Source organism: Erpetoichthys calabaricus, chromosome 5 (assembly GCF_900747795.2).
Source record: "Erpetoichthys calabaricus chromosome 5, fErpCal1.3, whole genome shotgun sequence".
In the NCBI taxonomy this organism is placed as follows: Eukaryota; Metazoa; Chordata; class Cladistia; order Polypteriformes; family Polypteridae; genus Erpetoichthys; species Erpetoichthys calabaricus.
In genome coordinates, this window is record NC_041398.2 from 20,397,371 (window position 1) to 20,411,769 (window position 14,399).

Below are 14,399 nucleotides of genomic sequence, written 5' to 3' on the forward strand. Positions count from 1 at the left end.
TCGGATTCAGCGGGTTGGAAAATGGATGGATGGCTGGATTAATAAAGTATCTATCTAGCTATCTATCTAAATCAGCGAAAGGCAACCTTTTTCGCACTAAGTCCAAAAATTTTCATTTGCAGCGCACCTGAGGGACTGCCCATAAATAAAGTTGTGACGACACAATCTATGGACAATCGCCAATAAAAACAGTTAATTTTACAAGTTTGAAAGACATTTTATTAATAAAGGAATCAAAGGATAAATCTTAAATTTAATTAATGTGAACGTTGAGATTGTTTTTCAGCAGATATGAGATTGATGCGAGGATCAATTTTCGAAAGACAGACGCGCATTTCCTTGTCGATCATTTGAAGTCTCTCGCGTTTCTTAGACTTCATTTCCGTAAATGGTGAACAGCGAAAATTTTAACTTGCATTCAAAATAAATACATTCGTTTATTCTACAATCTGAATAACGGTTATCTGTTTTTCCAACATAAAATATATTTTTTAAACATTATCTTTTTAATCAACCAAAAGTTCAAAAACCCTAGCAATTTTACATTTTTTACAAAAGTTTTCACGGCGCCCCTAGAAAATCACCGGTTGCCCGACAGTGATCTAAATAAAAGAAAAGGTGTATAAAGAATCTTCCCACCGTCCAGTAGATGGCAGTGTTCTCCCGGTTGGCATCACTTTTCTAACAACTTCAGTCAAGTCGCTACTTGATGACTCGTTTTGTTGTTCTTCGTTTAACTCCGTCTGCGGGCTGCTTGTATTATTTTTTATATGAGACTCGTGTGTGCACTTCTGAGACAAAAGAAAAGAGAGAAAGAAAGACAGTGATAAAAAAGGAGTGTTGGTAAGTAACGGGATCATCGAGCTGGGGAGTGGATACTGGGTGGGAAACGAAAGGAGTGGAGAGGAAGGGAATGTTGAGCAGAACGGTGCGCGCGCGCGCGCGTGTGTGTGTGTGTGCGTTTGTAAAACCACGAACACCGTGAGGGCGAGAGTCGCGGGGGTCTAAGCAAGCCCGGTATGTTGGTGGACGTAGCCCCGCCCCCGCTTCCTTCCACTCTCCCGTTCACGCCGGCCGAGTCTCCAGGCTGCCGTGTCATCCGCTTGCTCGTCATCCAGCCCGAGTTTAGTGTGAGGAGGAACTCACAAAAATCCGAGAGTTCAGGTTTCACAAGACTTTTCTCCCAAATAGCGTCTGCGATAGAAACAGAGCACCGGAAGGAATGAGATTGGGGACACGCAGACAGGGCCGGGTTAACGGACGGGCGGATTGCGTTGTCGTTAAAAGATAATGACACTTTTCAAAATCTGAAATGTATTTCTGAGTGCTTAAAAAGCATGGCGCTTTCATTTAAAAAGAATCCATAAAAGACCGCCTTGAAGTTGCGGTGTGACTCGGCGGATGGTAAAGTGGCGCGGCCTGTAGCGGCTCGACTCGTCCGTAAACGCGTCAAGGAGGGCTTCAGGTTGCGCCTGTCACTTGAACAGCTTTGTTGTGACATTTTTTGTTGCGTTCATTACACACATTCATTACTTCATATACGCGCCCTCGGTTATTCTTGTAACCTTCCTTTTTACATATACTACGTCATCAAGAGTGTCTCATGTTAAATAAATAAGTAAAAAATAACAAATGCTAGTCATCTCTAAGCGACAAATGCAATACATTGATTGGAATGATTTTCGCACTGAGATGATCATAAACGCAGTGAACAAGACCCAGCGCAGAAACGTCAAGCTGATTTCCTACTGTTTGGGTCTCCTCACTCATTTATTGAAGACGGACTCTTAATACCAAATGTTCAGTGATCAGAATTCCTCACCCATGGCAGCTTAAATTACTTTAAACCTAAATGACACTTTGAAACAGTGTAGCGTATCCCCCTAATTTAAACAGCAGGATCACGGCACATACAACAACTTCTTGCCTATGGGTTGGGCGCATGCGCAGATAGTGCGTTGCCGCACGCATCGCACGACGAGCCACCTGGATTGGAACCCGAGTGCAGCGTGTGACAGGTTTACAAATGTGTACACCCTTGGCCTCAATTTGATCCCCTTTTGTGAAAAAAATACTAATCGCAATTAAAATAATAAAACAAATAGTGCTTCTATTTCATTAATCCGAATATACTTTCCATTCGAACTAGTGTGGTGCTGAGGTGTCACCCCGTTGCACGGCTGCACTCGGGTCCGAATCCGGAAGGGGGGGGTATACAGATCTGGAAAAATTTGTTGCCCCCCTACAGATCATTGATAAAGTGCTGTATGCCTCGTGAAAAGCCATTATCCCCTGTATACCTTCATGCCTTTGAGATGTCATCGAGTGAAGTAAAGCAAGCGTGACGAGAGATCGAGCGTTGCTTATTCTACAAAGATCTTCTCAAATGGCCTACACACATCTGTTGGGACCCCTGGAAAAGATCCCAAATAATTAGATCTAAGTGATTTTTTTCAGACTCGCTCTTTTCTTGAATTCAGATCACAGACACACACACGTCTCCAATCGTGCAATCAGTCATTCAGTCGATTGAAATGGAGACAAGCAGCCACCCTGTTCTTTGGTGTCATCACGTGCCCCACGCTGAACATGGACCAGAGAAAGCAAAGGAGAGAGTCGTCTGAGGAGATCAAAAAAGAAAATGCTAGACCAGCATGTTAAAGGCAAATACTAGAGGACCCTCATTACCAAGCAGCTTGATGGTCCTGTGACAACAGGTGCAAATATTATGAAGTTTAAGGTCCATGGGATTGTAGTCAACCTCATTGGATGCATCCAATGAGAGGGAAATCAACCCCAGAATGGGCAGAAGGATAATGAGAATGGTGAACAAAAAGCCAAGGACAACTTCCAGAGAGATACAAGCTAAACTTCAAGGTCAAGATCCAGCAGTGTCTGATCACACCTTTCATCATGTTTTGAGTGACAGTGGGTTCAGTAGAAGAAGACCCAGATGGACTCCAGTGTTAAAAGCAAAACATCAAAAAGCTAGACTGGAATTTGCTGAAATGCGTATTGACAGGCCACAACACTTCTGGGAGAATGTCCTTTGGGACAGAGGAGATAAAAGTGACAAGTCACATCAGCTCTGTGTCCACAGAGGAAAAGATGAAGCTTTCCAAGAACAGAACACCAGACCTGCTGTGAAACATGAAGGAGGTCCGCTTATGGTTTGGTGCTGCTTTGTTGCGTCTCACATGGAGTGCCGTGAGTCTGAAATCTCGAGGCTGTCAAGATATTCTGGAGTGAAACGTACTGCCTGGTGTTAGAAAGTGCAGTCTCAGCCAACAGAATAAGAAGCCAAAACGCACAGCCAACAGTACCAAGAATGGCTGAGAACAGAACATTGGACAGTTATGAAGTGGCCTTCTAGGAGTCCTGATTTGAATCACATCAAACATCTATGGAAAGAACTGAAACACGCAGTCTGGAGAAGACCCCTTCACACCTGACACAACTGGAGCAGTTTGCTCAGGCCAAGCGACCTGTGGGCAGGAGCACACGTCTCATGGAGAGCTCCGGGAATCGCTTATTGGGAATGATGGCAAACTCTTAAGGTTGTGCAATCAAATATTACAGTAGGTGAAGGATCCCCTTATTTTAGTCCATTGCCATATTCATTTGTGTTATTACTTGTTGAACCAAAACTTTGAAGAAAAGTTAAATTTTTTTGTTTTGTTAAATATGGAATAGACAATGGTGGGTGCCATCAGTTTCAAGTTATTTCAGAGACACTTGTGGGTTCTTTTTTTTTTAAATGTAGGGGTACCAACAAATCTGGCCATGTCTGATCTATATATACAGGCTAATTTGATACACTATGTTAATCCCTGAGGGAGATTTGTCTTTTCTCATGACCTTTCGAGGTCCGAGTGCAGGGTCAGCCATTGTACAGCACTCACTGGAGCAATTTTCAGGTTAAGGGCCCAAAAGAGTAGGACCCCCTTCTACCAGTAGCGGGATTTGAACTGGTAACCTTCACTGATACCAGCACAGATCCTTAGCCTCAGACTCGCCAACTATCTATTTCTCAATGTAATGACCCATAGAATATTACTCATAAAGAGAAAAAAATAGAGTGCACAATTTAAGCAGGCAGCATGGTGGTGCAGTGGTTCACTTCCTGGGTCCTCCCTGCGTGGAGTTTATTAATCCCAAGGGGAAATTCACATACAGCGTGCACTGCTGATCCTAAATTGTCCCTAGTGTGTGTGCCCTGTGGTGGGCTGGCGCCCTTCCCGGGGTTTGTTCCTGCCTTGTGCTCTGTGCTGCCTGGGATTGGCTCCAGCAGACCCCTGTGACCCTGTGTTAGGATATAGTGGGTTGGATAATGACTGCCTGACTGACAATTTAAGCAAGAATACCCAGCTGCAGAATAGAAATGGCCGAGTCGAGACAGGAAAAGAAAAGAATCAACCCCTGATCACAGACTGAATAGGAATATAATGGCACACACTGAAAAAAATGGATTGTCAGATTAAAATAAAAAATAAATATATACAGTACTGTGCAAAAGTTTTAGGCAGGTGTGAAAAAATACTGTAAACAAAGAATGCTTTCAAAATGGAAGTGTTAATCATTTATTTTCACCAATCAACAAAATGCAGTAAATGAACAAAAGACAAATGTAAATCAAATCAATATTTGGTGTGACCACCCTTTGCCTTCAAAACACCATCAATTCTTCTAGGTACACTTGCACACAGTTTTTGAAGGAACGCGGCTGGTAGGTTGTTCCAAACATCTTGGAGAACTAACCCCAGATCTTCTGTGGATGTAGGCTTCCTCACATCCTTCTGTCTCTTCATGTAACCCCAGACACACTCGGTGATGTTGAGATCAGGGCTCTGTGGGGGCCATACCATCACTTCCAGGACTTCTTGTTCTTCTTTACGCTGAAGATAGTTCTTAATGAATTTGGCTGTATCTTTGGGGTCGTTGTCCTGCTGCAGAATAAATTTGGGGCCAATCATACGCCTCCCTGATGGTATTGCATGATGGATAAGTATCTGCCTGTATTTCTCAGCATTGAGAACACCATTAATCCTGACCAAATCTCCAACTCCATTTGCAGAAATGCAGCCCCAAACATTCAAGGAACCTCCACCATGCTTCACTGTTGCCTGCAGACATTCATTATTGTACCGCTCTCTAGCCCTTCGACGAACAAACTTCAAATGTTGACTCATCAGTCCAGAGCACCTGCTGCCATTTTTCTGCACCCCAGTTCCTATGTTTTCGTACATACTTGAGTCGCTTGGCCTTGTTTCCATGTCGGAGGTATGGCTTTTTGGCTGCAACTCTTCCATGAAGACCACTTCTGGCCTGACTTCTCCGGACAGTAGATGGGTGTACCTGGGTCCCACTGGTGTCTGCCAGTTCTGAGCTGATGGCACTGCTGGACATCTTCCGATTTCAAAGGGTAATAAGCTTGATGTGTCTTTCATCTGCTGCACTAAGTTCCCTTGGCCGACCACTGCATCTACGATCCTCAACGTTGCCCGTTTCTTTGTGCTTCTTCAAAAGAGCTTGAACAGCACATCTTGAAACCCCAGTCTGCTTTGAAATCTTTGTCTGGGAGAGACCTTGCTGATGCAGTAGAACTACCTTGTGTCTTGTTGCTGTGCTCAGTCTTGCCATGACATGAAACTGTCTTCCACAACCTCACCTTGGTAGCAGAGTCTGGCTGTTCCTCACCCAGTTTGAAGCCTCCTACACAGCTGTTTCTGTTTCAGTTAATGGCTGTGTTTCAACCTACATGTGACATTGATGATCATTAGCACCTGTTTGGTAGAATTGGTTGATCAGACACCTGACTAGAATCCTACAAAATCCCTGACTTTGTGCAAGTGGACCTATAAGAATTGATGCTGGTTTGAAGGCAAAAGGTAGGAACACCAAATATTGATTTGATTTAGATTTTTCTTTTGTTCACTCACTCATTTTGTAAATTGATAACAATAAACAATCATTATTTATAATTCTGAAAGCATTCTTTGTTTCATGCCTAAAACTTTTGCACAGTACTGTATGTTCATTGGTTGCACAAAAATAATTTAATTATGTTTAATGCACTAAATTCATATATCCTGAAACAACATATTTGTATATAAAATGTGTTAAGAAACCTCACGATATGAAGAAGAAGAACAGGATGATTCGGCTTCTGATTGGATTTTGGCCGTCATTCGCACCCTGAAAGTGTATTATTGCAAGAAAATTCTACGAAAAATTCTCGTCAGCATAACTTGTAGACAGGAGGAGATTAAAATTAACATGAAAGAAGCTGTTGAAATGATTGCATACACCTGGACGCAAGTTAAAGGAAGCACTATAGCGACAAATACAGAATCTCATTACAACTAAATATTTTTTAGGTCCCTGGCAGTTCATTGTAACAGAATTTTACCTGTATGTATGTAATATATATATATATATATATAAATAATATAATATATAATTTTTTTTTTGTTCTTTATTTCACCTTATACAGTTTCTAGTATTAGGAATTTGTTAGTTTTCACATACCCCTTGGGGACAGAGCGAAGGGTCAGCCATTGTACAGCACCCCTGGAGCAGTTACAGGTTATATATATATATATATATATATATATATATATATATATAATATTTTCACGGCATTCGAAGTCTGTGTCACAATCTGATTGTATGGATGGTTACCTATATATATATATATATATATATATATATAATATGTATGTATGTATGTATATGTACAGTATGTATATATATAATCCAACGTCTGTCTGCTTTTCATGAGAGAACTACTTAATGGATTTAGAGTTTTTTTTTTTTCTAGAATTTGCTTGAACATTCCAGTTAATTTTGTGACTTGTCTCATTGAGTCATTGTTCACTTGCAGGAGTGATATAATCTTGTTAATCCGAGACAGTGGTGGAGAGGAGGAAGAGTGACGTCAGGAGCAGAGAGCTGGGCTGGGCCCTCCTCACTGTCCTGTTTCACTAATGGGGGATGGCAATTTTTAGAATAAATGTTAAATATTAATAAAATATAAAGTGCAAAATTTGTTGCTTGGCACCTTTTTTCACTAATATATATTTTATTTATATATATATATTATATATATATAAATGTATGTTATTTTTTGCTTTCCATCTTCTTGACCAGTTGGACATTTTCTTCCTATCAAGTGGGTTTTCACTTCAAATCTGCTTAGAGCTTCATATACTAACATGGAGGGCTGTACTGTAGTTCAGATCTCTCTGTGCGTTTGCTAAATGCTGGAGGATAACTCTGAGATATGCTCACATAATTCAAATTACTTTTTATGAAGTAATTCTATCACTTTTTATTTTGACAGATAAAAAGGAGCCCCCACAGTTCCCATGGCCATGCATTGAAGTGTCTAATTGCCTCCAGCACATTCATTCAGAAGTGACTCTTAGAAGAGAAGAGCAGAAACTTGGGGACAGAGAGAGAAGAGTTTTCCACAGAGCAATGACCTCAGCCAAAGATGAAGGCATGAATGAACAAGTGACACACACTAAACAGAAAGACTGTGATGGGGGCACACCTGGGGATTTTGACGTGAAGGTGGAGAATTGTGAAGGAAGAATCTGCGTTTTTAAAGAGGAGGAGTGTAAGGAGGAGATTGTTGAAGTTAAAGTGGAGGATTTTGAAGATTCCTCAGTTAGCCTTGAAGTGCAAAGTTTTGAAACTGGAAACGTTTTCAAACAAGAAGAATGTCACTCCAGTTTCCAGCATTGGGCCACTGATACTGGACAATGGGCTACTCAACCGAATTCTGTGCAACTGAAAAGGGAGTTTTCTGAGTTTGAGGAGAAAAACACTGAAGGAAATGGGAGACGATCTGAAGAGAAGCCATCACCTGGGAGTGTTGGAATAAGTAAGTAATGTCATTAAGTATAAATGATGACATTTAAAGCCTCTACCGGTGTTTTTCGTAGGTGGACATGAGTTTGAGATACACAAATTAAGACCAGTTGCTCAGGTGCATAATGACTAACAGTAGGTGAACCAACAAATGATAAACTAAGAGTTTATGTAAACTCAAATCTCGCTGTCCAGCACATGACCTTCCTAAATAAAGCTGTCATTTTAGCAGTAAAAACATCACCAATATTATGTTTAATGAAATTTTCACAAAGGATACCTTCTTAAAATATGCATTCTATCAACTGTGTTCCAAATCGGGGACACATTGGCACAAACATAAAATATTTCCATCCAAGCAGCTGGAGTCTGAGTGTTTGGGCTTGTGATAAAAACCAAGAGCCAGGCCTTTAATGCCCTCTTTGGCATGGCCATCAGCTGTGTGTGTGTGTCTGTGGAGAGAGTGTCGACCTCGTCGAGAGGTTTACTTACCTGGGCAGCGACATTAATGACTCTAGTGACTCTTCTTATTAAGTCAGTAGACAGAGTGGGAGAGGATGGGGGTCATGAGGTCACTGGAAAGAGGTGTGTGTTGCTCTCGATATCTATGGAAAAGGATGCAGGTCCAAATCTTTAGAGTCCTGGGGCATCCTGTTTGTGAGACATTGACGCAATCCAGTGACCTGAGATGAAGACTGGACTCCTGTGTCTCTTCAGAGAATCCTTGGGTCCCGCTGGTTTGACTTTGTGTTGCGCATGGAGTCCTGAATGAGGCACATGACCTGCATTATGAGATAGTGTCAGTTACAGCCATGTTGTGTGATTCCCCGAGGGTGGTCCAGCTCCCAGCATCCTCATTGCCAAAGAGATTCACATGTTAACACCTGGCTGCAGCAGATTAAGAGGTCATTTCAAAAGGGTGGGACTGGACCATGTGTCTGCCTGGGGGGTTGCTAACCAAGGTCCCGAGCGGTTTCATTGTGTGGTGGGTGCGGCAACGTGCTGTACTGGTGCATGCTCCCCCAATCTGACCTGACCTGACCTGCAAGGAGCTACATCTGAGTGATTTTGGCCCAAAGACTCCTGTCTTTTTCTAAGCCCCTGCCCAGTGTTGGGTGGTCATGTACACAGACTCACATCCTCGCACAGACAGACATGTACTATGAAAGTGGATTCCTAAAACTTGTAAGTCTGTCCATATTTTGCTCGGCTCACAACACTGACCTCACACTGATTATAAAATCACATACACATACAGAAGATGTGGGGAATATTCAATGATTTTGTGGGCACTTAAGAGTATGAAGTATATGTAACATTCCGGAAAGAACTGTGAATGCCTCTCAGGGTCATGCATAGTTGAGAAGCAGCATTATGTTATGCAAGGTGTACACCAGGCCTGTAGCAAGTGCCACTCCAGTCCAACTCAGACCAATTCACACCCACTGACACTCACATTGAGGGGCCAGTTTAGAGTCCCCAGTCCACCTGATCTGCATATCTTCAAGGAACGTGAAAGAAGTACTGGAGTCTACCTAGGAAAAATTGAGTAGACATACAGGGAATGTGTGAAGTCCATATGGACAACATCTGGGTGCAGAATTTGACCCCTGGTGCAGCAGAACAGAACAAACTGACCTGCCAGGTTTCACTTGCTGGTGGCCAATGACTCCCAAAAGCCCTGCTATGGTTACTCCACAAAGTAACAGACTGGAGCCATAGAGCATACGCTAACCTTACTAATGTAAGACAAGATACAATGGTGCTTGTTGTTAAATAATCAAAAGGTGACCAAATAAGCCCAAGAAAGAATAGAAAAACAAATTCAAATCCCAGATTTCCATTTCTGTCCATTGTCTGCCTCCCTGAAACCCCTCTCTGTTACTCCTCAGTACACCGCGGTGAAGGTGAGCGTCAACAGTTACGGCAGAAAAAGACAAAGCTGTGGAGCAGAGTCCATCACTGAAGATGACACATCCACTGCGGGGTCTTGGTAAAGATCAGGCGGGCAGAAACGAGAGGAACAGAAAGAAAATGAGGACTAATAACAGCAGCAAAAATAACAAAGAGTCAGGGGCAAGAGTGATATCTGGACATGGAGGGGCTTGAGCTTGAGTTTGGCCGAATCTACAGGACATCACTTCTTCAGCTTCATTTGTCAGATCTGTTTTCTTCACCTGTGTGAAGATAGATGTGAACCTGAGAATGGATGCCTGTCCTCTGCACAGCACATTGGCACACACATCCACACTATCACACCTGACAGTGATTAGCACAGCAGATATATCTGTGAGGGACAAGAGGAAGATGGAGAAACTGAATGGCACCAGAAAAAAAATGCAAAATCCATGCACGTATTCATACAGGTGAGAAGCCATATTACTGTTCTGAGTGTGGTCCAGAAATGGAACTGAGGTGGTGAGGCAGCAACACAAACCGGTGTTTCTGATACATCTTATATAATAAAACTGTTTTGTTTCATTGCAGGTATTAAGGAGAGTTGTCTCTTCTCTACATCTTCATTTGCTCAGCTCGCTCTTCAGTACAAACTGCAACAGAAAGACGACAAGGAGAAAATAAATAATTCAACAAGAGGATTTGAGAATTTGACAGCAGCCACTTTCCAGTGTAGTTCTCTTGCTGCTGTCAAAACAACACAAAAAGAAGCCATCGACATTGAACACCACCATGTGTATAGCACAGACCAAGAGGCTTTATACACCAGCAGAGAGCACGGAAGAAGTTTTCAAAACAAATCTGACCAGAAAGATAAGGTGATTCATACTATTCAGAAGCCTTACTCCTGCTCTGAATGTGGCAAATTATTTTCACACAAAAGCAGCCTAAACAGGCATAAAAGAATTCACACGGGAGAAAAGCCCCACTGCTGCCCAGAGTGTGGCAAACGATTTCCCCGTAACAGCGCTCTTCAGCAGCACATACGTGTTCATACTCAAGAGAGGTCATACAGCTGCGCTGAATGTGGCAAAAGATTTTCTCGTAACAGCAGTCTTCAGAATCATAAAAGAATTCATACTGGAGACAAGCCGTACTGTTGTTCCGAATGTGGTAAAGTATTCTCAAAGTTAAGTCATTTTCACAACCATTTGAAAATTCACAGTGGAGAGAAGCCTTATTGTTGTAGTGAATGTGGAAAACGGTTCATACAAGGAAGCAGCCTACGGCGGCATATCAGGATTCACACTGGAGAGAAGCCGCACAGTTGTTTGGAATGTGGCAAACGATTCTCAAGACTCAGTGACCTTCGGACCCACACCAGAATCCACACTGGAGAAAAGCCATACAGCTGTTCAGAATGTGGCAAACAGTTCTCCATGAGCAGCGCTCTTTGGCGGCACACACGAGTTCACACTGGAGAGAAGCCATACTGCTGTTCCGAATGCGGCAAACGATTCTCTGAGAAAGACAGTCTTCTGAAACATGCACGTATTCATACAGGTGAGAAGCCATATTACTGTTCTGAGTGTGGTAAACGGTTTTCACAAAGAAGGGGCCTTCACTACCACTCAAAAATGCACACTGGAGAGAAAAGAATCAGAGCGGAACTAATTGTGGAAAAACCCAACTGAAGCTGTGATGTGGTGTGGAGATCAGCAGGTCTTATGAAAAGAAACTGATGGGGTTTTCTGGTCACTCTGCCAATTGTAATCAATCTGCATGAACTGGAAAAGGAGGAATGATTAGGAACAACTGAGGTGCTACAGCAAGCCCTTGTAACAAATTTACAGCAATAACAGTTATGGTAGTGCAGCAGAAATGTCCTGACTAAAGTACTATATTGTTTAGTTAAATGTTTATGTTTTGAACTATCTTGTTTTCCTTTCTGCTTAAACAACTCTGACGTTGTGTACTCAATGTGTAATTAGTAAAGATTTGTATTTATCTATAAAGTTGTCACAGCATTCTGAGCCTGCAGCCATTGAAGAGCTGTAGACAAAAATAAACAGAATTGAACTGAAAATTTTCTCGTGTTCCCTGGTGAAGAAACAGCAGTGGGGCTTCACAGCCATGAAAGAGTTCATACTGGAGAGAGAAAGGGCAAGCACTGCTCAGGGGGTCTTAACAGTCACATGAGAATTCACACTGGACAAAATAAAGTAAGTAACGGAAAGTGTGTGTGTGGGGGGGCTGGGTTACCAAAATTCTTAGTGGTGCAGAGATCAAGACGACATCAAGAGAAACTTCCACGCCCATCTAGATGTCCTATAAATGACTGTCGTCGCCTATGCATAACTGAAGTAGACATACTGGGAATAAAGAAGGTAGTGGGCCAAGCCGTCATTGCAAATACTGTAAATTATTATTATGACTGTCATATCCTGGACTGCCACGATAATCGGTATTCACCAGTGAGAATCCTTCAGATTCAGGCTGATTTGTGGTTCGGATTTGGTTCAACAACAACATTTATTTCTATAGCACATTTTCATACAAACAATGTAGCTCAAAGTGCTTTACATGATGAAGAAAAAAAAAGACAATTAAAATTAGGGAATACCAATTAACATAGAATAACAGAGGACAGAAAAAACAAACAAAAAAAAAAAAAAAAACTCCAGACGGCTGGAGAAAAAAATAAAATCTGCAGGGGTTCAGAGGCCACGAGACCACCCGGCCCCCTCTAGGCATTCTACCTAACATCAATGACATCAATCAGTCCACACTGTATTCAGGGTTCTCATGAAAGAATTTGCTGATGATGGTCATGTGGACTTCTGGCCTTTAATCCATCAATGTAAGGACATCACGGTGCTTTGATCAGGTGGTGGTGGCGCAGGTCAGCATCACAGAAAACCGGAAAAAGAACAGGAGAGAAAGTAGGGGTTAGTATGGATTTTGGAGCCACTCAGGATGAGTGTGTGTGCTGAGCACAGGACTGTTGCTTTGTCCCTGGTTTGGTCCTACCCACCATACAGTACCCACACTCGTTTTGGCACATATTTATGAACCCTTAGTAAATCTCATTATTGCTCATTAGCACAGATATACAGTATTGAAAAATGCAGCTTTTTCGTTTTAAAAGCTCTCCTTTCAATCTGGTGTTTTCAGATAATTTCCTACAACTTTATTAATCAGAGCAAAGAGTCACAAAATGGGCAGATCTTTCCGATTGGAAAACCGATTGTAGGAACCCCAGTCTGCATTATGCTTTGGACAAGTATAGCTCTCCTTTGACTATTATATTATTGTGAGTGCTAAACCGATATTAAATAGAAGCAAGTATAAACTCGTTAGTTTTACTGATTCTTTCCATCAGCAGCTTACCACTAGAGAATGAGATAGATAGATAGATAGATAGATAGATAGATAGATAGATAGATAGATAGATAGATAGGTGTGTATGTAGTGTAAGAAAAGGCGCTATATTGAGCCTGACCCAACACAGACTGGACCCGGGGGCATGTATAAAAACATTTTTTTTTTTCCTTCAGCTGGAGGGCACGTCTTCCCCGTAATCCCTCCAGCCACAACACAGTGCCAAACATTAAGCACACCAGTAAAGCAAAAGCACTTCTCTCTCTTCCACCACCACTCCTCCTCCTCAACAAGTTTGTCCACCTCCACCCGACTCTGGTCGCTGGCTCCCTTTTATTGGGTACCCAGAAGTGCTCCAGGTGGTTGATTATCGACATCTAGCTGCACTTCCAGGTAAGGCGAAACCAGTTCCCAAAAGGAGCCAGCCGCTCCTGTTGTAGCACCTGCAGAACCCCACAGAGCTGCACAGAACTCCAACCCCCATGAAGCCCTGGGGGAGTCCGAGGCACTGCTGCAACCCAGGGAGGCTGCCATCTAGCATTCAGGGGGTGATACTGGGCTTCCCACCCTTGTCCCCCAGGCGGATGTGGTGAAGGGGCATCCCGGCCAGTTATGGGCCCCAGCCATCTGTCACAGTATGTATGTGTAACCCTCCCATCGTTGAGCTGGCACGTTAACCATTGTCATAGGATGAAATGTCACTGGTGGGATCCACATTAAACACATCCCAATAAATTTTAATCACCAATAATATTAATTCATTACATTTATATAGCGCTTTTCTCAGTACTCAAAGCGTTATCCACAACGGGTCCAATGAAACAATTATATTTATCCCTGCTGTTACAATATTTCAAATATTTTTAATGATTTGTAAACACTCGCCCTTTGATTAATTGCATAAAAGGGGAAGGGGCATATTGTGTACACACATATCTCTCTATTATAAAAAAAAAAGAAAAAAAAAACTTGCGAAGAAACTTTTTTTCCCGGGGAGAAGACGTGATCATTAGAAGAGAGATGTTGGCTCTTGTTCAAAAAGCGGACGCCATCGCCATCTTGATCAACTTACCCCCACGAACCTTAAAGTTCAGGGTTTGTAGGGGTAGGCCAGTCTAAAACAAACAACAGGAAGGACAATTTTAAGATTAGGCGCCTTTTAAAATTTAAGGTCAGACACCCGATCTAATTTTTTAGCATTAGGGACCATGAAATAAATCGCCCTACACCCCACGAACCTAAGATAA

At 42.3% G+C, this 14,399-nt stretch overlaps 1 protein-coding gene across 1 annotated transcript in view; it reads left to right on the plus strand.

The window, feature by feature from the left end:
* The first annotated feature begins 665 nt into the window (after window positions 1-665).
* The window catches only part of LOC114641649 (zinc finger protein 184-like), a 38,086-nt gene continuing 24,352 nt past the window's right edge, over window positions 666-14,399 (plus strand). Inside the window, exons 1-3 of the mRNA XM_028790674.2 lie at window positions 666-843; window positions 7,343-7,888; window positions 10,363-11,463. Of these exons, the coding sequence (XP_028646507.1) occupies window positions 7,480-7,888; window positions 10,363-11,463 (1,510 nt within the window). The 5' untranslated portion in view covers window positions 666-843; window positions 7,343-7,479. The remainder of the gene's footprint in view (window positions 844-7,342; window positions 7,889-10,362; window positions 11,464-14,399) is intronic.